Source organism: Xenopus tropicalis, chromosome 5 (assembly GCF_000004195.4).
Source record: "Xenopus tropicalis strain Nigerian chromosome 5, UCB_Xtro_10.0, whole genome shotgun sequence".
Lineage (NCBI taxonomy): Eukaryota > Metazoa > Chordata > Amphibia > Anura > Pipidae > Xenopus > Xenopus tropicalis.
The window spans coordinates 128,680,217-128,704,976 of record NC_030681.2 but is presented as its reverse complement, the minus strand read 5'-3'; the positions used below and the strand labels follow the sequence as shown (position 1 = coordinate 128,704,976).

Here is a 24,760-nt window from a genome sequence, read left to right as displayed (position 1 = left end):
ACAGAGCTTTGGCATTAAGGGGGTTGTTCACTTTTACATTAACTTTCAGTATAGACATTGATATTCTGAAACAATTTGCAATTGGTTGTCATTTATTATGTTTTGTGGTTTTTCAGTTATTTCGCTTTTTGTTTAGCAGCTCTCCAGTTTGGAATTTCGGCAGCTATCTGGTTGCTATGGTCTTATTTACCTTAGCAACCAGGCAGTGGTTTAAATGGGAGACTGGAATATGAATAGGAGAGGGGATGAATAGGAAGACAAGTAATAAAAAGTAACAATAAAAATGTAAGCTCGCAGCGATATAGTTTTTGGCTGTCGGGGTCAGTGACCCCCAATTTGAAAACTATAAAAAATAAATAATAAGGAGCCATTGCAAAGTTGCTAGGAATTGGACATACCTAAAGTTACTGTAAGGTGAATCACCCCTTTTACACCTCGAGGGATTGTTAATACCAGGGGCTCTCTTTGCATATTGAAGTGCTAACACAGGTTCTGGTAATACAATTATTGTAGTACTGGAACTAACACAATTTGCACCCACACTCATGCCACTCAGATGCTCGATAATGCAACTTATGCTATGTTTACCAATGAGAATGCTGATTTGCTTCCGCATTCTTAAAAATATTGCTGCATTGTGGGTAAAAAAAATGTCGGCTTTGCACTGCTTTAATAAAGAAGCCTTTTAATGACATAGTAGATGAGGATGATGGGACACACCCCCTACAAGCTTCTGTCTATGTAGTACCTGCCTTACCTCTGGTTCATCCAGTTGGAAATATAAACTGCTCACATTATATTACGTTAGTCTTAGGATGAACATGCCTTTCAATAAGAAAAGATGCCATAGTAATGTGCCCTAAAGCCATTTCTGAAACGTAAGATTAATGTGCTTGTACAGTTGCTGTTCTGGAATAAAAGCCACAATGTTCCAGTCATGACTGCTGAGATGAAGGACTCAGGTCACTGTGTTCTGGGTATGATAGGGGAGATGAGCAGATCCGAGGCAGTGCAGAGGGGTCATTTTTAATCTGAGACCTTACTATCTGAAGGAATAGCCAAGGTTACTTCATCAATTCATTATACTGAGTAGCTGGCCATCAACTAACGGATGTAATCTAGCCAAGCTGGGGCAGGAACCAGCTCTGTTATCAAAATATTCATACTAAAGACAATCTGTGAAATATTGGATTCATTAGTTCTTCCTCATTTTTTTTGTATTCGTTTTGGTTTTACAGGGGTTTGTCACTTTGAAATGACCTATTAGTCTGATGTGGACATTGATATTCTGAGACAATTTGCAATTGGTTTTCATTTTCTGTAGTTTTTCAGCTTTCAGTTCAGCAGCTCTCCAGTTTGGAATTTCAGCAGCTACCAGGTTGCTAGGGTTTTGCTTACCCTAGCAACCAGGCAGGGGTGTGAATGAGAGACTGGAATATGAGTAGAAGAGGGGCTAAATAAAAAGATAAGGAATATAAAGTAACAATAAAAAGAGCGAAAGATGTAGACAAAGATGGCAAACAATTGAAAAACTATAAAAATTAAACAATAAAGGCAAATTGCAAAGTTGCTAGGAATAGTACATTTAAAAGTTATCTTAGGGCTCTGGCACACGGGGAGATTACAAATGAAAGGAGTGGTTCACCTTTAAGTGCTCTGGCACACGGGGAGATTAGTCGCCCGCAACAAATCTCCCTGTTCGCGGGTGACTAATCTCCCCGAGTTGCCATCCGTTGGCATCCCACCGGCGAAAATGTAAGTCACCAGTGGGATGGCACACGCTGCGCAGGTGATTTCAGCAAATCGCCGAAGTTGCCTCGCGAGGCACCGCCGCGTGTGCCATCCCACCGGCGACTTACATTTTCGCCGGTGGGATGGCAACGGATGGCAACTCGGGGAGATTAGTCGCCCGCGAACAGGGAGATTTGTTGCGGGCGACTAATCTCCCCGTGTGCCAGAGCACTTAAAGGTGAACCACCCCTTTCATTTGTAATTAAATTCATTAAATTTATTTAGTAAATGAAGTCTTGTAATTAATGCAATGCAGATTTGTAGGCTGCTAAAGTTTAGAGCTGCTGAGCTTTAACACCTCATTTAAATAAGCTGGAATTGGCAATCTGACATACTGCAACATTTTTAAATGCCCAAAAATGCCCAAAATGGCGGTTTTATACTGCTAATATAATTTGTGGGGGGGGGGAAGGAATAAACAATCAATTTGGACACCAAGATGTCCACCTAATTACAACTTCACATCAACCAGTGTCTTAATTAATGAGTGAATTCACTATGCTGCCTGGGGTTAGCTACACAAACTGCCTCTGTAACGCCAGCTGTGGATACAGAAATTGCCAGCTTTAATGTATTACATGGCGGGTCCACACTCCCATCATTCCAGCACCAGGAAATTCTTAAGCATGACCCTATAGAGTGTTCATACAACCCAATCGTTTGTGTCTTAGCCTGCACTATGCACACTGCCCCTCACTGCTATGGGCACCAGACCCACTAATATACTTCTCTGCCCAGCAACAATAAAGTATATTTTCCTTATGTTAAGTTCTAACCAGAGCAACATCATAAGACTTTCCTCTTCTCACTAACGTCGTTTCTGCTGACCATTGTTTCAAATTCATTGTATCAGCAGTGTAAAAATAATGCTTATATCTTGAAAACTAGAAGAAAAAATATTGTAAATTGCAGAAGAGCAGTTTTACATGAATTTCTCTTGAGGGTTTACATTCCCTTTAATAATACTGATTAAACTAGGAATCCCTAGTTCAAATTGTAATAAATCTGCCCCATACTCTTTTACCATTCATCATTTTGCCATGTGAATATTCCTTGGCCGTTGCTATGTATACAGTATGCATGATGCATATTAATGATCAATTGCTTTATAATTACACTTTTATATGTATTTCAGATGAATTAGATCCCTTACCTCCAAACCGTCATTATTTTGAAGAAATAGAATCCCCAGCCCAGCATATATTTATGACTACTCAAAGCCACATGCAGCCATCATCCCGGGTTCCTATAACTCCCATAATGTACATTTTTACTGTAATATTTCATAATGAATAATTACCCCCTTACAGTGTTTCTTTGTACTATCAAACTGTTAGTCTCAGCCTGCTATATATGCACTTATATTTATATATATATATACCTTTTGCTGCCGCCTGAATAAGGAATCCTATTGTCCAGTATAATCTCTTCTCTCACATTTTATAAAATATAATTACAATCTTTTGGTGCTGGCAAAATCCTATACATTTCCAAAATGCAATTTAACATTTACTCAAAACGCCTGGTAGATCCTTCTGCAGTCCGGAACTGGCTGGTACTTCTATCCATTTCACAGCTTAACAAAATATCAAGAAGTGAAGAATAAGTCAAGCGCACATTTTAGAGCCAATTAAAATCAAATGTCCCATTACTGTAAAAAAATGTTCACAGTCCACTCAAACACAGCCAGTTTAAAGGTGCTCTATTCAATATATATTTATGTGTGTGAGTTTGTATGTATATATATACATCTTATTTATATTTATTAGAAAAATATTAATAATAATGTTCCAATTGCCCTAGAAAACGCATTTCTAATACATTCTAAATATACAATCTGGCAATGCTATTTCTGTCGCTGTACACTGTTGCCTGTCTATGGACTGATGAGACAGGGGGGTCTAGAACCTCATGGCTGACACCTGGTTGTTGGAGATTGCTAATGTTCTTTAGCCACGTTCCAGAAGCCAGTCAAAAAAACTGGGTGAAGTTTTGCTCCCCTGCTTTTGCATCTTGCAATGAAGAACCAAGGCGCTGAAGATGTCTCCCACTTTCCAGGACTTTGCTTGAACTAAATGTGTGACTTCCAGGAACTAGATGGGGAGGATAGGAAATGTCGAGTTAGAGCATATAATTGGTGCAAGGGAGAACCTGTTTATGTTATAACCCTCTTTTTCAATGTTACCCATATTCCTAACAGTTTCTTCCCATATATGGACATTAAAGCTATCAGAGACAGACTGGGTCTTTATTAACCTCATAAAAAGTTTTTCAGAACTTCATAATTTAATTTTGGGCCAAGTAGACTAGACTTATAGTAACTAAGGTTGAGCTTAATGACTATTGTCTTTATTCATTGGTATAGGATCCATTATCCGAAAACTCATTATCCAGAAAGCTCTCAATTAAGGGAAGGCCATCTCTCATAGAGCCCATTTTAATAAAATAAATGTTTTTATTTCCTTTTTCTTTGCATAAGAAAACAGTAGATTTTACTTGATCCTAAATAAGATAGAATTAGTCCTTACTGAAGGTAAAACAACCCTGTTAGGTAAAGACCCAGATTCAGAAAAGCCCAGGTCCTGAGCATTCTGTATAACAGGTCCCATATCTGTATTTAACAGAAGCCATTGATGATTTAGTTCTATTTGGTTACAGGTCTGGGCTTTGTTAAAAAGCCATTTTTGCTATGCAGTCTGGTAGATAAAGATCTGAGTGTTTAGCTTGCTTAGTTTATAGGGTGTTTAGGCTAATGTAGGTTGCTTGGACAGCTATATGATTGGGAATGGCAATTTTTTTTTATATTTTTTTATATTTTGTGCAGTATAAGCTTGTTTTTTATATTCATGGATCTCTTCTCAGCGCTAAACACTTAGATAAGCCTTAAATATATCTTATAAGAGAGAAATGATCAACTGTGGCTTCAACGTAATTTATAAAAACTCTTCCATGTTTGGCATCTAAGATATATATAGTATCCGTAATACAGGTATGGGATCCCTTATCCGGAAACGCCTTATCCAAAAAGTTCAGAATTATGGAAAGGCCATCTCCCATAGACTCCATTATAAACAAATAATTCTAATTTTTAAAAAGTATTTCCTTTTTCTCTGCAATAATAAAACAGTACCTTGTACTTGATCCCAACTAAGATATACAGTAATTAATCCTTATTGGAGTCAAAACAAGCCTATTGGGTTTATTCAATATTTAAATGATTTTTAGCAGACTTAAGGTAGGAGATCCAAATTACGGAAAGATCCCTTATCTGGAAAACCCCAGGTCCCGAGCATTCTGGTTAACAGGTCCCATACCTGTAGTACAATATATGTAACCAAACAAAGGGTGCCAGGGCCCATTCTGGTCCACTGGTGGCTTACTTATCTTATTTGTTGCAGATAAAGATAGCGTGTGGCTAGTAATTAATAATAGTTTACATTGTGTGATTAAGTGCAGCAAGTATATCACAATACAGTGTATGTATATGGAAGATGTGTGTTCATGAGAATCAATAAAAATGACTTAAAAAAAACTCACCAAAAAGAACCCCCAACTCAACCCTTTCCAAATGTGGCTAAAATCCATTCCAAAACATTAAAACTTATTGTAGGAGAGATGCAAAGTGATGCCCCTCAATAAACAGCCTTTAGGGTATAGAGCAATACCCTAAAAAGGGCACAAAAGAACCATGTTTTTGCACTTTGCATATTGTCCAGTCGAGATTTAATGATCCGTAGTATCTCTGTCTCTTATGTTATGTCATTTGGGGATAAGAGGGGGTCTTCGTGGGGTGTTCTGTAGGAATTTAATGCAATCTTTCAAGAGTAAATATAAGCGATAGCTTGTATTGCTTTAAGGTGTCAGTCACCCAGGCCTCTATGAATTTCTTCCCTGGTCTGGGAAATCTATGAAAAGTAGGTTGTTGGTGCTGTGCATATGATTCCATGCTCCAGGTCTTGCATTTGGACTGGAAGCAGGTTGCAAGTATCCCCCCTCCCCAGTATACTGACTGTTTGCTCAACTGTAGTACAGTTCTGCAAGTCGTTCATTAACTCATCTATGTTATTAGTGACCAGATTAGTGCAAGTCCCTGCAGGGTCTTCTGCTGGAGGTCTTCCCAAATGTTGCCATTCTCTTACTGGAATAAATGTTTAAAGGAGGTCATACTATTACAGGGAGCAGTGTTAAAGATAGGGTAATGCTATTACACACATTGTTTGAGTAGGTTCATACTGTTACAGGGAACAGAGTATTGGGATTGCACTGTTACAAGGAAGGGGGTTTGGATGGTTCCTACACTGCCTGTTGTGTCTCAGTCTCAAGTAAACACCATTTCATGTGGCAGTGTGTTGACAGTTAACCTCTTATTAGTTCTTTCAGTAATCCCTCAGTCTAGTAGTATCTTCACTTTTGTACCTTTCGGATATTCTGTTCCTGAGATTTCCTAAAGAAGACGGCAGGAATTCCCAGTTCTGAGGCAGCGATCCACTGCAAGGTTGTGTGTAATTCCGATTCTGTACAGTCTGACTCCAGGTCAATGTTTATGACAGAGACTTCATGTTGATAACTGGCTGTGCCCACAGATAGCCCAGAGGTACATTCTGCCAATAATTAGAAAGTGATAATGAACTATTTATAAACAGAAGAAGTTGGGTTGTGCTCAAAAGGTACAACAGGTAAAATATAAAACGTATGCAACGTTGTCTTGTGGTTAAGTAACTAATAACATCCATGTATAGGTTTAACTTCAAACACCAAACCTGCTGATTGGTTGGTTTAAGTTATATGAAATTGAGTTGTTATGATTTATCAAATATGGAGCTTATCTCCTCATATGCTCTAAGAAGGACATTGCACAAGTGTTCCTTTAGTTGTGCAAAGGAAGACAAGCTCAGAGTAGACACTTATTTTATTATTAGTTATTAGGGGATTGAAGGATTCAGTCCCCTAATAACTAATATTTGGGGATTGAAGGCTTCAGTTGCCTATGTGGAAGTAAAGCATAAAAAACAATAACAAACCAGCTACATTTTTTAAACAGATTTAAGGGTACTTTAGAGACTTTGAACTCTGGACTCATGGTCCAATCTCTGAACTGTCAGGCCACTGGCAAGTAGTAGCTGGAAGGGGTCATACATTTATGGAAAATTAACTTACTTATGTAATTGTGGACACAATAGAATTAAGGGGGTGGTAGGGCTAAGCAAGTCGTTTTCTGTAGAAATCACTGGAGCATAGCTATAGGAATTTAGTATTAGAGGATCACAAAGCATTTCTGATAAACTATACTAGACTATATATATCACTTATGACACATGCAGCATGCAAAGAGCTATTTCAGACACAATTTGCCTTTGTTTTGTTTTTTTTTTACCAAAAAGCATTTTCACCCATAATTCCAGCATTATTGTGTGTAAGATCAAATGCCCTTAACGAATAAGACATAATCTTCTGGTCATGGAAATGTGATTTAATGCAATAATTGCGTGCATTAGGAAACTAGTTTCCTACCATCTAGATTGTCCTGCAGATCTTTGGTCAATTGTTTTTCTTCTGCATTTCTAGGAGAAAGAAAGAGAGAACAGAATGAATCTTTACACTCAGACTTAGTTACTGTAACTACAAACAGGGCAGATTTCTGTTGTAACCCACACCAAGCTCCATGTTTCCAACTGTCAGGATAACTAATAGGTACAGATTAAGTGGGGAAATATCTAATATGAAATGTTACGTTCAGCTTCAGAGCTTCAGAGGGGTAAATACCTTATTGCAGAGGAAATAAGATTTAATAATAATTGCAGAATGCAGTTGGGCAGGGTCTGTAAAGGGATGTTGGAACTGGCAGTCAGTGGCAGCAGGGGCCCTTGAGGCCAGGTCCAGAGGGCCCAAGGGTCTCCAGCCAACACTGCAGTCTAATAAAGTAACTAGAACAAATGGGGAACTGGTTTTCTGAAAAGCAGCACAATTGCTAATGTAAATCTGATTAAAGCGTATATTGCGAATGCAGTGCATTAAAGGGAAACAAAGTTAATGAAGGAAATGAATGCATTATGATAAAAGATAAGAACTGGCACATTGGTTTGTTGTCTTTCCAATATAGCAACCTAAATATGTGTCCATAATTTCAGCCATAGGATAGTGAAAGAAATAGAAAGGAGGTTTCATCATGAACCTATTATTGGTTGCTTAAAGGTAAAAGAGAAAATTCTCTTTATTGAGGTTGGTAAATCTGCTCAACTAAGGACAAACAGGGTGTGTGCAAGGTGGAATGACTGCAATAATTAGTGATTTACTGAGATATGTTGCTAAACTGGGTTGACATTACTGTAGTAAATGCATTTTGATTTGCAGTTGCTAGTTTCCATTAAACTGTAAGGGCTATCAAATCATAAAATATCCTTTGGTTATTGACCTATTTAATACAAAGGAAATTCACTTTTTTGCAATGATGCACTTATAGTTCTGCTTATTACACCAGTGATTGACCCAGGGCCGACTGCTCATGGTACCATGTGGGAACATAGAGAGGGCTTGGTGAGGCTAAATATGGTGGATCAATATGTAACTAACAATTGGAAAAAATATACATAACCAAATCCTAAAGGCAGCCATACGTGGTTTATTGAAATAATTTTTAAATGAAATAATTTTTTACAATCTATTATTCTCATCATGCTTTATTTTACTAATGAAGAACTACCTTTTATTTCTGAGGCATGTCTCATAATGACAGAATTACGCATAAAACATACATCTGCAAACACACAGCAGGGGAGCAAGGCCCTTAATACTCTATACTCACATGTTAGCGCAAGGAGTGGTTGAAACTACCTCCAGGTAGGCTTCCAGGTCCATGGCTCCTGCACTGCTGGTGGTGCTGCTGTTACTGTTACTGTCGGAATAAAAGAGAAATGATATCAGAATTTTAGCAAGAAAAAATTCTTTATACATTTGTAGATTTGTCTCTGCAGATGGAAAACAGGGTTCTATCTGCATAGTACAGGTATCGGACCACTTATTCGGAAACCCATTATCCAGAAAGTTCCGAATTATAGAAAGGCCATCTCCCATAGACTCCATTTTAATCAAATACAGGTATCGGACCCCTTATCCGGAAACCCATTATCCAGAAAGCTCTGAATTATGGAAAGCCTGTCTCCTAGACTCCATTTTAATCAAGTAATTCGGATTTTTAAAATTGATTTCCTTTTTCTCTGTAAAAATAAAACTGTACCTTGTATTTGATCCCAACTAAGATTTAATTAATTCTTATCAGATGCAAATCAATCCTATTGGATTTAAGTAATGTTTTATTCCAAATTACGGAAAGACCCCTTATCCGGAATACCCTTGGTCCCGAGCATTCTGGATAATGGGTCCTATACCTGTAATTCACATTTTTAAAAATGATTTAATTTTTCACTCTAATAATAAAACAGTACCTTGTACTTGATCCCAACTAAGATATAATTAATCCTTATTGGAGCCAAAACAATCCTATTGGGTTTAGTTACTGTTTAAATACTTTTATTAGCAGACTTAAGGTAGGAGATCCAAATTACGGACCCCTTATCTGGAAAACCCAGGTCCCGAGCATTCTGGATAACAGGTCCCATACCTGTAACAGGCAGAGTTGCAATGTGTTGCTTTTTCAACATTCAAGCAGCACAGAGAACCCATGCTTGTTCATGTCGTTTTTATTATATATAAACCCATAGATACAAACCACTAGACCTTGCCTCTCCTCCTATCTCAGTGGCTCCTCTGCTATTGTGACTGGTGCAAAGTGTGCCATGTTACCTCTCTTTTGGTACTCTAGCACCTAGCAGCCCATGCTCTTCACTTTAGAGTGGAGTTTGTGCCTCCGACTGCTACATATACCAATGTTTGATAAATGGACCATAAGGGATGCAATTTTCACAGCACAGTGTCCAAGCAACAGTGGCAGTCATAAATGAGGCCTTAAGGTTTGCCCAAGGCATTATATTTTGATCTGACTCAGCCCAGTTCTCACTTCTTGGCAAAGGATCCACCCTGGAGTTCAGTCCAAAAATCCATCCCCAAATCAAGTGTTGTGTTTAATGTCAGAGTTACTAAATTGTCCTGCCAGGTCATAGAGAGCCGCTGTGCTTTGATATTCTGTTAAAAAGAACAAACACAGGGGATCTGCAGAAATCCTAAGGCTCTGACTCACCTCCTTTACTTCAAAACCAAGACTTTTCATTTAATCACATCTTACATCCTAATATACACATTAGGGCCATATTCCATGACACTAAGTAGCCTTGTACAGAAGAGCATAAAAATTTAAATTGTGATATTTTCTTCAGAGCATGATTTGATCACACAATGTCCCCTCCTACTATGCCTACTACTACTTTTAACTCATGTTTTAATGCATTAAAATGAATATGTTGCCCAGATGTCTCTCACCAGTCATAAGGTGGCCATACATCTTAAGATTCGCTTATTTGGCAAGGTCACCAAATGAGCAGATCTTTGCCTGATATGACCACCTGGAGCTGACTGATATTGTGCTGATCTGATCATATGGCCCTCAGGCAAAACAATCAGATAATAATAAGCGTCTATACAGCCATCAGGAAAGGACTGTATTATTGTACAGATGGGGTCCTTGCCCTAATGGGATTTTTAGTTTCAGAGAGGCCCCATACGCAAGTACATAACCTGTCGACTGTGAAGTGCCCCAATTGGCACCATAAATTTGCCCAATGGGCCAGCTTTATTCTGCCAACTAGGTGGCTCTCAGGACCAAAAAGGTTCCAGTTTTTGGGCAAGACCTACCAAAGACTACTCATGTTTATTTCCATTGTTGTTAGTGAGAAAAAGCCCATAGGTATCCCCAGCATTCTACCATGGTGCACAAATTAGTGGTAGGAATGATAATAACCAGTAGCCATAGCACTTACAATGGGTAGCTATGTCTCTTACTGTGAGTCTTTCTTTTCAAATGAAAGGTGCCAACAATTATTTCCCCACACTGTGACGCAGCAAAGTCCTGAATGCACTACTGCCTTCTCACAAACTGCCCCCTGCTCTGCCCACTCACCTCATGGAGCGCTCACTCAAGTGCAGGAAACTACTGGAATCCTCTGGATTTTCCTCCTCATTGGCCAGTTGTGACCAGCTGCCTGTGCTGTCCTCACTGCTGCTTGCTGGAGTAGGGGGCTGAGGGTTTGTTTTTCCCTGTTTGGTTCTCCCCTGCACATCTCTGCTTAAAATGAGAAACCAATTTGATTCCATTACAAACAAGCTGCCATTATTTCAGTGTGCCCCCATTGACTAAATGAGACTCATATGCTGGGTTTTTAGCAACGCAACATTTCTTTAGTAAAAATACCAGTGGCGTAACCATATACAGCAAGGGGTCCCCAGGCAGCAGGGGGCCAAGACCATGGGGTCTACTGTACCTTAGTCCCCACTCCCCGGCCCCTCTCCTACCTTTAATATAGTGGCACGGTCGGGGCCAGGAGGAAGGGTGGGTAGGAGGGACTGGTTGCGCTGGGCTATCTCAAAAGTTTTCTCTGCGACTAAGTTAATCTGCTGATAAATACACTATACAGTTATGGAATCTGTTTTCTGGTACAAATGGCACCTAGGGTTTTTCAGTTAAGTATTTTTCATAATATGGATAATCAGAATACATAAAATGATTACTATTATTATTAAATTATACAACATGCAATAAAGAGCCATATCTGTCCAGAAAAAAAAACTTTACATTATTAAGCAAAGACAAGGGCACTCCTTAGTGACTGCACTCTGAACCTATGTACAAGTGTAGTATTGATGGGCAAGGCAGCACTGGCATAACTACATGCCATAGGGATGGTATAAATTGTGGCCTGCAGCTGGCATGATTCTATAATTTGCTACTCCGTACAACATGCAGGTTATGGATCAAGCAAGGGATGGGAGGGAACGCCTATATTCATCCCCCCTCCTACCCCTCATGAATATGGCACTACTGAATGAAGGCAGCGCTGTTTTCATTGGACACATGCAGGATCCTAAAATCTATTTTGGAGCACAGAAAGGCAATTTATAAGTACAGGACAGGGCAAAAGTGTGAAAAAAGCATGGCCGTTTGTGCCCAGTTTTTGGTACTTTACACCCTGCCCCGCACTTAGCAAATGACCCCTCTGTTGTAATTCTTGTACCAGTCTCATTCTTTCTGCTGCTTAATTCCCCTGAAATTTAATAGTGTGGAAATTGACTGTAACTGCCCCTTTTAGGTCAGGGAAATTTTTTTTTTTTTTTTTTACTGAAAGGTTATGTTAAAGGAAAACAGCCATTCCATATGTCACAAAGAGGCAAAGGCATTGAACTGTATGCGTGATTATACAGTCCTGCTTCTGGCCACATTCTTTTGCTGGTAAATATTTTTCCATGTTAAATCCCTTGATATATTTACATTTATCTTAAAATGAACAATGTAGGTCTTTCTAAAAATATATTGCATAAAACAGCTCATATGTAAAGGACTGCTTCATCTAAATAAACCATTATATAGATACAAGTGATAGTATGTGCCATTGGGTAATACTAAAAATAAAATAGCCATTTCCCTGGGACCATACGATTCACGGTGCACACAAGCAAACCAAGGGCACACATACATGTACACATAAATTAGCCAATCGACACAATTCTGTATTTTGCTCCCACACTACTTCCTGTTACAGTCAGAGCTGCATTATTTCCTGTCAGCTGATCTCTGAGGGAGCACACAGCCCATCACTAAATGGCGGCTCAAGGGAAAGGATGTAAAAGGGCAATATTTACTGATATATATATTCCAGTTTGGTGAGATTCTTGGATAGACCATTTAGTATGATATAAATCTGTTGGTTAGGTATTTATTCTGGGGGTATAGTATTCCTTTAAGTATTCCATGATGCTACATTCCAGGTTATTTATTCCATGACTTATCTTAGTTTCCCTTTGCGGAAGTTTCCTCTCAAGGCAACTTCCACGATTTCAGTGAAATCGCGCCGCCGCGTATGCCATCCCACCAGCGATTTACATTTTCGCCGGTGGGATGGCAATCCAGGGAAATTAGTCGCCCGCAAATGGGGAGATTTGTCGCGGTCGACTAATCTCCCCGTGTGCCAGAGCCCTTATACTGATCTGCTGAGAGGCAGTTGGCTATATGTCTCTCCAGTTTTTGCCTTCTGTGATTCAGCCCATTAAAACGATAGAGGTTAACTATTTTCTGCTCCTTCTCATCAGATTGTACTAATCCTTGACTAAACAGTTTTTAAGTGAACTTTGCATATCTATTGTACTAAATGTAAGAGTCAGATTAGGATAAAAAGCATTTCAGTCACATAAATGTTACTCTTTAAACATTTACACTTTGGTCACAGCAATGACTGATCATTTAATGTCAGACAGTGAATTTGTACCTGACTTCTGCCGAGAATACGTTTCTCTCTCCTTCTTGTTTTGAAGATTTGGAATCTTCTGAAAAGGTCAAATCCAGAATGTTTCCTTTATCCTCTACCTCCGTCTCATCCCTTTGTTCTGTTTCGATCTGTATAAGTGGTACATCCCTGGGGCCAAAACATAAACCAGGCTGGTGAGCAGTCAGAGATTTCTTTGTCATTACATTTTCGCTCTCAAAGCCTTGTTTGTCTGTATCTTTGTGCTGACCTTGGGATGTATTCCTATAACTTAAGCCTCCTTTATTTGAGTCCTCTAGGGAATCCTGTTGTGAAACCAGGAGACATTTACCACTTTGGACAATATCAGCAGCTAGTTTATTAGCATAATTGTCCACATGGGCCGGGGAACCTTTTGGAGATAAATCTACATCACTGTCTTCAGGGCTGTCTACTATGATCTTGTTCTTGCGCATTAGGTCCTCAATAGAGCTAGACCATGTTTCATGAATTAACATATCCGTGACTTGGTCCGTCTGGCATCTTTGGTAGAGGCAAGAGTCCGATTTGCAAAGGTTGACAGAGGACATAGCACTGGCAGGCTGCAGATAGAGAAAATCTTGTGAGCCACTTCTTGCAAACCCATCCAAAGAATTTGCTTTGACCGGAGTGTTCACTGTCAAACGGGCGCTTGAAGATCGATTACACGGCATAGAAGACTGCCGAAAGCAGAATGGAGTGCGGGGTGTTGGAGGCCGCAAACTGCTTGTCCACGCTGCTGTGTTCCTGTTGGACATTTCTTTGTTTTCTTTGTCTATTTCTTTCAACATATACCGGTAGAACTCTTCTGTTATGCTCTCTGTGCTTGACTGCTTAGACAGGCAACTTGTTTTAACATTCAAGTGATTGTTTCTTTTTGAGGCTTGCTGTAATGCAGAATTCATGATGTTAGCTGCATTTTTCCCAGCATAATAATCTAATAACAGTTCAAACTCCCTGCCCTCATTTTCCATTTGGTTGACCATAAACCTAGAGAATTCATCAGTGATGCTTTCGCAGCTGGACTGCTTTGACACTGAGCTTGTCCTGCTGAATGGCAGCCCTAAAATGCTACTTGGATCCAAGGTGTTGGGAAGACCCTTAGCATCGGAGTCTTCCTCTGGGATGCTTTCATAACTAGATGCTTTACCCCTGCTCCACCTGTCACAGTGTAACCTGTTGCGTGACACGTTTTGTCCTTGCCACAGCGCGTCTGCTACCGATGCCTCAGTTAGATTCATAATTTTTGCAGCCACTTCATTGGTAAAAGCATTGGCAGCATCAGGCACATCCTCAAGGTTGATGGACTCATCTACCACTCTGTTCATAAGCCGTTCCTTTAGCTCTGGGTGCTCATCTGTTTTCTTTTTAATTTCACTAAGGCGAGGTGGCCTGTGCCTCCTTACTACAGATCCACCAGAGGATGTGTCTTTTTTTCTTTTCACAGTTCGACATGGTGGGATGAGGCATTCGCTACTTTTTGCCCAAGCACAAAACCATGGCTGCTTTCCATGGGAATTTTCTAGACAAATTGCTGCAATTTCAGTGGCCATAGAAACAACAGTTTCTGCTAAGTCATCTGCAAAGTCTGTTAAACAGTAATTATTGGCTGCGTGTTTCACTGGAATCGCAGCGTGTGATGGATGTAGCATGTAATTAATTGGCGAGCTTGAATTTGAAGAGAAGTCCTTTATTACACTGGGCTCGGAATTAAGTTTTTCCTGGCTTCCAAAACGTGTCACTCCTTCCATTGATCCATTATCTTGGCTAGAGTGCTTGAGTTCTTCTGCATTCATGGTGCTCTCTTTGGATAAGAAAACTCTGTGCTCATTGTGATGGCGTCTGTACATCTCCCTTTTTATATATGGTTTAGTACATGACATTTTCATTTGCAGATTGGTTTGGCCACTGTTTCTGTTGTATAGTTCTGCTGGTGCATCAGCTTCAGTGGTCTCATACTGGGAAAGTTTATGTTCCAAATGTTCATGTTTTATATCCGGGCTGTTCTTGCAAATCTGATGTTGCCTGGTCCTATTCTGTAGGTCCTCTGTCTTTTGAGCTACTGTGATATCATCTACCAATCCAAGACTTTGACTCTCTTCTATCTGTGAATTAGTAGTGTTGTTTTTATCATCTTTCAAGTCAAATGGCAGATCCCCTGACTGTACCAAGTCACCCATCTTTTTACAGGTGAAATGCATCACATTAAAAAGTATTTCTGTTGCTGCTGCAACAAAAGCACCTTGTGTCCCAGATTTGCCCTTGCCATCATCACTATGTAGTCTCTGTGTAGCTTTCTCTGCAGAATATCTTAGGATTGCATCAGACAAGTTATGAGCCAGATCATCATTAACAACATCCTCTACATGTGTCAGTTTGGACGAGTTGACACTAGTCATGATCCTTTCATTCAAACATTCTATAAACTCCCCAATATTCCTGTAGGTGCAAGGACTGGTCAATACCATCGAGGCTTCGCTAAGCAAGACCTTTGCAATGTTGTCTTTTAGTGTTTCCAAGCTGCTCCCCAATGTAATGCTGCAATGCAGAGTCACAGCTGTGGAGGCATCAGCAGCTGCCAGAAGTCCACTGGCCGTAGTTGGATAAGAGATCTGTTTTTGTTCTCCAATACCACAAACTGCTACTGCACTTGCCACCTGGGTCATTTCACACAATGCAGAGGGTACAGAATAATCAGGCCCCAAAGTGATGCTTGAAGGTCCTACTCTGTCTCTTTGCTGCTCATCTGTATTTTTATCTAAATCCATGTGTCCCTCATGTTCTATTTTTATTTTCTTGGCAGTGTGAGGGCTTGTGATGGTTCCAATTACTGATGCAGCACAAGCTAAGGCCATTTCTAAAGTGTTTTTCGTGGAAACAACAGAACCATTCTCATCTGTGCACATTTCAGAATCATTCATAGGACTTTCCTGCTCTGGCCAGTGAGATTCGTCTGTCCACTCTGTTGGATTTTCATAGCTGTCTGGGCTTTGAACTATAACAATTTTAGGGAGTTCGTTCCATGAACGAGAAGCTAGGGGAGCATCTTGTTTGGTGAAGTTTCCAAAAGTCAAAGTGTCTCTAGCTGAAATCGATACGGCTGCCTCCTTGGTGAAAGAAGTTTCTGGCTGTGACAATCTAATAAATGCATCTTGTAATACACATTCGGCTAGGTTAGTTGCATACTGGCCAGTGGTAGCAGGTTCACCAATATGATCAGAAGTACATACCATTGTGTAATCTTTTTTTTCCTTTACATCTTGCTCCTTGCATATGTCCACATTGCACAGACCATGAAGACAATGTCTGTTTACATTTTTGTTTTCTTCATGATTATCCATAAATGAACAAAGGCTGCTTTCATTTGATTTGTGTTTTTGCTGTACTCCCTCCAGGAAAAGCTCTCCAAGTGACTCCTCTCTTTGGTATATTTTCACCGGAGCTTGGTTTGAATAGAAAGTCTCATTGGCAGCTTCTATGTGGTCTTTGTATTTTCCCAGTTTAGAGTGTGTCTCTCTTCTGTTTATGCTCTGAAGACTTTCATCAGGAGGCTCTGAGATGCATTATAAGAAAAAAAAGAGAAGAATTTGTTTATTTATGTTGCCTATTCTAGTACCTCAGTATATGGACTCATGGACTCAAAATGAGGGACTAGCAGGATTCATAGTATAGACATAATAGCACTATGGCAGATGGGATTGACCAGTGCATGTGAGATCTGGTGGGCCATGAAACAACATGGGATGGTGGCTACTATACAAATTATTTTTTCATTTCCATTTTCAGTTCCATGAACGCTTCAATATTTTTGGTTATTCATGTCTCTTTTCATGATAGGACCAGCCAGTCACATATGATTAATATGGGATGCACCCTAACTGATATTTATGTATAAAACTGTGTGCATATATTTCAGATTACAGGTTACATATGCAAAAATAAATTCTTGCTATGAAAAATATGACAGAGGAATATTAGGCATTTAGCCTGGTTAAACTCATTAATGGATGCTCCCCACAACCTGCTAATTATATCACTGGTCATGTAGCTCACCTCCCCTGCAGTTCTCCCCTTCGCTTTCTTCTAGCTGCTCAGAGGCAGTCAGGAAATCTTCCTCAATGGAGGACACCGAGCAGTTAGTGTCATCCTCAGCTTGCAAGGGGGAGCTGTCATGATGCAGAGTATTCTCTTGTGCCAGCTCGAAGCCAAAAAGAAATTTATTCAGCTCCAAGAGGATGCAGGAAGGGCTGCTTTTCCCAAGGGCTCTCATGTATTGCAGAAGACAGATCTCTGTTGGCCAGGACACCTAAATGATCATACACAATCATTAGGAATATCATTGGAACGAGGCTTGCCAGCTACTGCTTTACCAACACAGCTTGTAGAGATGCAAACGGAATATTAATGGAAAGCTTTAACAGAAAAAAGAAACTTGATGTTTTTCTTCAGGAACTTCCTTGGGAATAATATGGCTACATGGGATCATTAATGCTCTATTAGAGATAGCAATCTAGCGCAAAGAAAGTAACTATGATATGAGCCTTCCCACAGTCTCTTATGCACTATTCACACATTCACACTACAGACTTAGTACTGAACCCCCCTTTTATTCTGTCATGTACATCTTGTGCAGCTGAGAAAGAAGCCCTGTCAGTTCCTTGTGCTCCCAGACATCTCAGTAAATTGTACTCGTCAGTGCCATAGTAAACCATTCATTTACTTACTGATAACTCCTGTCTCAGTCAACCAGTTGTCATATCCACAAAGGAGCCCCAGAATTTCCAGTATTTCCTAAAGTATTCTCCATTAAAACCTGTAACTTGTCATTGGGGCTATTGACAAGCTCTTTAAAGCATTAAATACACTGAGTTCTAAAATGCCAAACAACTGCCTTTCCGTCCTATGAGGCACAAGGCCCAGGATTTAGAGATTTAGACTTATTGATCCTTTAGTGTTGTACAGTAGACCAGAACCATTGTGAAACTTTTATATGCCACCATACCATGTGGAAGCGATCAGACTCATACTCACATATAGAAATCTGCTTGGCTAAAGTAGACAGGCAAATTCAGTAGTTTCTGTGAGATCTATAAAGGACTTGTGTTGAAAAGGTAAGTATTCTTTTAATTAAAAACAACCCATATTGTATGTATCTCTTATTAGAAAGCTCTAATGGATCTTTGTTTTTTTTTGCTGTACTTTCTCCCTCTATCACACCTATTGGAATAAGGGTAATTTGAAGGATAGTAGTGACAATATCCCCTGGGTGCAAGTGCAATAGCACTTAGGGGCGCAAAAGCACTCCCATTAGTGCTCATTCTAACAACACTTGCACCCAGGGATATGCTGCTCTTTGAAGGTAGCCTACATGCCTCCCCTGCCTGCCCCATTTAATGCAGGCCACACTAGTTTCAAACTGACGTCTGCAGGTATCTACACTGTGAAATGAAGTAGAGTCCTGTGGCTATTTGCATAGTGCAAAGAAATGGGCGACTGCTGCCTTTTTTTTTTGTTTAGACATTGCACATTGCACACTGCATGGGGCATTGTGAATGCCCCCTAATCAGCTCTGTATAAGCAAACTTCTCCCAGCTGCAGTCCGTGTCAGGCTAAGGAGGAGCTGAGTAACAGAGGACTCATCTTTGGACCAGATATATGATGAACTGGCTTCTCCCTCTCCTACAGTTGCTCAGAAGTAACACAGAAAGCTGAAAAGTGAAACTGCTTTCGGTTGCAGTCTTGGCGCTGTTTAGTGCAGATGTTCTTGCACTTGTCTTCTTATCAAGGGTTAATGTTGAACCATACAAATACTCTTGTTACTATAAGAATGTCAACAGAAATATATTAATTATACTTTTTTTCCTAGATTGTTTGTGTTCCCCTGGGGGCTAGCCAAAATAATAGAACCTGTACTGCTGCATTGCCCAGTGGACTTAAGGAGTGGTCACAGATTTATCCCTAAATTTAAAACAGAGCTAATGTAAATGACTGCAACACAGTACCCTTTGCATGAACTGGCAACCCAGAATGGGGTCTGCCCTTGGTACATTATAAATATGCTACTGAGCATCACAAAAAGGCTCATCCCTGTCCTTCTCCGAGGCCCTAGTTTCTATATATCTTTCCCCCCCACGTGCTTTTCCAATTTCTAATTTGCCCTTATTTTCAGGTATAGGGCAGTCTAGCACTGCCTGCTGAGAATAATGTGATGCTTTGATTGCAGGTGGAAGTATTGCCCATACAGAGATAAATATATTTCCCCTTTACTAAGGCCTGCAAGCAAAGGAAAATATCTGGAGTATTATCCTCATTAAGAGTTTAGGATAAAATAATAATATCTTTAGATAAAATTGGAAAATTACCACTGCGGATTCACATCTGAAGCATTTCTCTCTAGCCTTTCTGTTTATTTCCTAATCTCACAGTATCAAAGCCAAATTGGCATGCTGTACACAGGCAGGAGACACACAGCAGCTCCTTGCCTTACAGGTATAAAGGACAAGAATTTCGTGTTAGCTATTTAGGGATTTCAGCATTGCTTGATGTGATGGCTTAACAGCGCCGAGGGAATTCTAAATGAGCATTTATGGTCTGTTGTGGCATAAAAAAAATAATAAAACAATACTGTGTAATGATTGGAAACTACAGTGCGTGAAGAATATAGTTAAGGGCAACAGAACAAAGGAAATGACTGAATTTTACTGATTTTTATAGCACCTAAAAATACTGGTGCAGTAAAGGATATGGATAATATAATGATTATGAGTAGGAAGGGGTGGTGCATATAGAATCTACAGTATGTATTAACACCTGTCTAGGGAAAATTCAGCAGCCACTGTTATAGCCTGAAATGAATTAAGGGGTACTGGGTTGCTTTGTTCATTCACCACCCCCTATGTCACATTTCCCCTGTATAGGGGGTTTCAGTATGTTTTTCCATGGGGAACAACCACCTTCCATGTTTTGTAATGGACATGCTGTGTCTGGGATGTGCTTCTGGGATATCTTACAAATAATACTCCTCTGTTGCTTCATGGTGGGACTAAAGCAAGTACTATTTATGAATTGCGAGCAAGAGAGGGGGCAGAACGCTCATGAAAGACTGAATGCCAAGGCAGGAACACATAACTTATAAAGATAAAAGCAGCTAGTGGGGTAAACTGTAGAGCAATACTGCTGGGTAACAGTTAGGGAGCCAGCAGTAAGCTTCATAGCTGCATTTGGGAGACCCAGATTTCTAAGTTCATGTTGTCCTAGACTACCAATGTTTAAGAGTAAGCCCCAGTGACGTTAAAGCCCATTTCAAATACCCTCAGTGCACAATACAGGTTCATACAGGACACTGCACAATTAAACTCCTGGGGCTCAGACTTATTAAAAGGAAGGGCCTTGACTGGGTGAGGAAAGTCAGGCACGTGCAAGGGATAGAGATGGGGTAAGGGCAGTATAGGGTTAACTGCTGGATGGCCGGAATAGGAAGTTAGCAGGCAGAAGGCGGAGACAATGGGGTATAGGGAAGTTCCTACCTTTTCCAGTTGGAGCAGATGACAGGCAACATCCCACCCTCCCACCCTGGTTTTTTGTGGTAAGTTTACAGGTGGGGGCATTGTAATTAGATACGTATGCCTTATTGTCACAGCTATAGAGGAATGCTTGCCAGGGGTGGGGGCTTATGCCCCAGTTTTAGGCACAAGTGTGCCAAGGTGGATATGGTTTCCTCGGACAAGGGTCCCAGGACGGTGGTTTTATGGTTACCTGCTCCCACTTGCCCACCTGTTGCTCCTGTGACAGGCGGCTGGCATGGCAGGTAGCCCAGTTGGTGGTGGTCTTCCGGGGGGCAAGCATTCCGGGTGGGAATATAATGTTGATATAATGTTGATACAATGTTGATTCTTATTTTAAAATTTGTTAATAAAGCTGTGGCCTGTTTTTTTATCCCAACCTGGTTGTCGTTATTGCCTCCTGGGGGAAGGGGGTGGCAAAGGTAGTTAGGGAACCCTTTCAGGTTAAAAGAAAAAGCCGACACAATTGACGATGCACAGTCATGTTACTGCAGTATGTTGCAACTATCAGTTTCATGAATTGGTTTCACCCACCCAAAATCCCAATAGCACATTTTGCAAAGATAGCCAGGAACAGGTCAAGTAAGTTGGAAGTAGTAACATGACACATCTACTCCTATATTACTTTCTGACTGTGGATGGGGATTGTTAAGGTGCTGGGTAGTTTTATGCATTCAGCAAGCAAGAACTCTCTAGGCAATTACAGGACAGGCAAGAAAAATGTGTGGGGTGTATAGGGCCACCATGGCTCTCCATATGCTGATGGATAACAGCCAGAACTCACATGCAATGATTGATGGTTTTACAGCTCTGTGGGCATTGTAAACGAGCAACAGGGGTCTACTGTAGCAAAAAATAAAATTACTTATGCTGTGAAATCACTAGAAACTGCAACGCGTGAAGAATAGATTCCAGTTGAATGGAACAAGGGAAATTATTGGATCTCACTGTTTAGAAAAGCATCTGTGTTCTTATTTAGGTGCCATAAAATGTTGTGTAAAATATATGTTGTATAGCTGTGTAAATTTATTGGCAAAATAATAACAAAGGAATTCTCCCTATGAAAATCCTGAATTATTTTGTGCCAAGAAGTGCAATGCCTGGCCCATGAGGTTGTTGCTTTGCTAGAGTTAGAATTGATGTAAATGTAAGTAAAGCACTGCATACCCCAAAGACCAATATTCCAAAGCATCTTGAATGTTTTATCTTGGAGCCAATGGGCCCACCATTACTTGCGCTGACCCTTCCTTGTCTGCTTGGGAATTTTTGCATCACGGGAAATGAACAATACAACATTTACAATGTAATGTCTAATTTGTTTTATTCTTATGTATGTGTTTTTTTTTGCATCTATGCCTTTTATTACATTTGCCAATTAATGTAATGAAAGTTGGCCAACTAAGCGTGATATATTTTTATTTACAGATGATAGAATTTTGTCAGCTGTGGTCCAATTTGAACATGCAAATGATTGTACAGATATGATTCTGTATTGAGATAAATGTGTTCCAGAGGGTTTGGTCATCAGCCAAAGGGTTCAGTGCATTTCTAATAGAAAGAGAATTATGTTAATGTATATATGACACATTAGGCTCTGCTAATTGCAATGGTAATCTAACGGCTTGTGATTTTCTAATGTGTGAACATATGTACCAGTGATGCGCAAAACACCAATTGCACCATAGCCCTGAACTGGCATATATCCAACATGAAAGCAATAGGTTCTCTTAAATGACAGTTGTGTAGGAAACATACACTTATTGGAATGGGATATTATTACATTTATACCTTATCTATATAAAATCTATTGGTAATATTGTGCAACTAGCAATCATTACAGATAGTTTACATGGAATTACACTTTCCACTGCAGCTCAGAATGTTCCCAGTGTGTAGCCATTGCCCTTTATAATTTATATAAGGAGAGGGAGCACATGGCTCCACCTGTACCAGGGGGGATGTATGGCAGAGCCTACAGAAGAAGGTTCCAGTATTAAGCTTTTAGCCCTAAGGTAACTAAAAGCTTAGAGAAGTCAGAGACCAAGATTAATGTACTGGTAGACAGCTCTGTTATAGTATAAGTATAAGACAGACTGGCCACAGCAGTATTTTGCTCCATTGAGGAGTAGTGTGGAATTAATACACCCCAGCTAACACCTGCCTAATGAAGGGGCCACACCTGGAAAGGGACTCTGCTTGTCCTTCACCCCTGTGAGGCTTCTACTGCAGGGGATCCATTTTGCTTGTGTTCCTGATAGGTGAGACTATTCCTACAGGTAATGGTGTATGGACCTCTGTGAAACTCATCTTTGCAATACCACTTTGCAGATTCCTCTGCCACTTGGTCCTGTGCATTGATTCTGCACCCCATTTATGGCCTCTGCTGACTTGTTCTTATGTTTTAAAGTAGGACCACTGTTGCTGGATTATAACCCCCAGTATATGGGATTATCATTCCAGTTTTGCTAAATAATCCTCCAGTGTGTATCCCATCCGATATGTGTAAATCTGCCTTTATATATGTGATTCCCTGAACAACTAGACTATAGTATGTCCTCGCCTGGTTATAGATTATAACCACAAAGTCTCAATTGCATCTTAAATGGATACCAGCAGGATTACTGACATGGTGCTGAATAGAAGCAGAATGTGCATATAAGCATAGTTCTAATTGGTGAATAATAACATTTACCTTAGAGAAGCAAAGGACACAGTATATAGTACATTCCAATGTTTGCTGAGCATAGTGTTGGTCATGTTTGCCTATTTTTATAGTAGGGGGACAGCAAGGCTGCACAATACAGTGGTACTATTACACAAAGCCCGTTACAGCACACTGTGACAATGGTGGCAATGCTATAAAAATCTCCACTTACTTGTTGGCCCTCAGTCCCCGGACGGAGCCTCCCCGATGTTAATCCACTCAACAATATCATCTCATTTTCTTTTAACTCCTGTGCCTTTATTGACGTCATTAGTTTGGGGATGTCTGCAGACACATCTAGCAATTTCTAATGCAAAACAAAGGGGAAACAGGCAATATTACAAATACTAAAATCCACATGGTGTAGGTTTTCCAGTCTGTGGTCAATTGTCCCAAACAATTTGGGTTGTTTTATGGCTTTCTGGGTCACAGCTGTCTCTTTGGGTTTCAGCCTTGTAAAACCCAAATTATTATTTGGCCAATAACTACTTCTAATGTCCTGGCCCTGCCCACACAAGGCACAAAACACCCCCAAATGTCATGACCCCATTCCTATATGTCACTTCTCTGCCCCCATGTCATCATCCCCACTTTTTATTCAGTTTTCACTGAGGTCAAAGGTGGGAGCTCTGTTTGGGTCAGGACTCAAAGATGTTGTTTAAGGTGGGTGAGACAAGACACAATTGTAATTAAAAATATATATTACTTTTCTAGAGGAACATACACCTGCAGGGACACACTGGAGAAACAGAAAATACATGAATATCCTGCTGGAGGGGCAAAGATTTGGAGAATGCAAAACGCAGTAAATACATTTATCTATTGAAATGCACATTGAGAGAAGAGAATGTCTCATTTGAGGATTTGTGAAAACACAACACAGGTAAAAGTATCAAATGAGCAAAGTTTGTTTCAGTGGAAATCGGCACATGAAAGCCTCTTTGATTTCTAATATCCTTATACAGTATTTTAAAAATGGGGGCACAGTATTATAGATTGCAATTTCATCAAACTAAACTTCAAACTAGACAATTACTTTGTAGCTTTAGCAGAAACTGTTACAATGATATTTATACACAGGGTTATGCTAAATGGACAATTTATCTCTCCTCTGTCCAGAAAAATAATATAACAGCAGCAATTTACATTAAATATATATAGTAATATTTTATTTAATATTTTATTTGCATTATATTTGCTTTATATTGACATAATAATGCTAAAGATAATTAAATAAGTAATGAAAATAATCATAAAAT

General features: G+C 39.9%; 1 protein-coding gene across 1 annotated transcript in view; it reads right to left on the bottom strand.

Moving 5' to 3' along the window:
- Positions 1-1,946: 1,946 nt before the first annotated feature.
- The window catches only part of sphkap (SPHK1 interactor, AKAP domain containing), a 106,228-nt gene continuing 83,414 nt past the window's right edge, over positions 1,947-24,760 (bottom strand). The window contains exons 5-12 of the mRNA XM_012971327.3: positions 23,674-23,808; positions 17,289-17,541; positions 13,221-16,788; positions 10,862-11,023; positions 8,594-8,683; positions 7,303-7,352; positions 6,208-6,392; positions 1,947-3,884 (exon numbers count right to left, since the gene is read on the bottom strand). Of these exons, the coding sequence (XP_012826781.2) occupies positions 3,741-3,884; positions 6,208-6,392; positions 7,303-7,352; positions 8,594-8,683; positions 10,862-11,023; positions 13,221-16,788; positions 17,289-17,541; positions 23,674-23,808 (4,587 nt within the window). The 3' untranslated portion in view covers positions 1,947-3,740. The remainder of the gene's footprint in view (positions 3,885-6,207; positions 6,393-7,302; positions 7,353-8,593; positions 8,684-10,861; positions 11,024-13,220; positions 16,789-17,288; positions 17,542-23,673; positions 23,809-24,760) is intronic.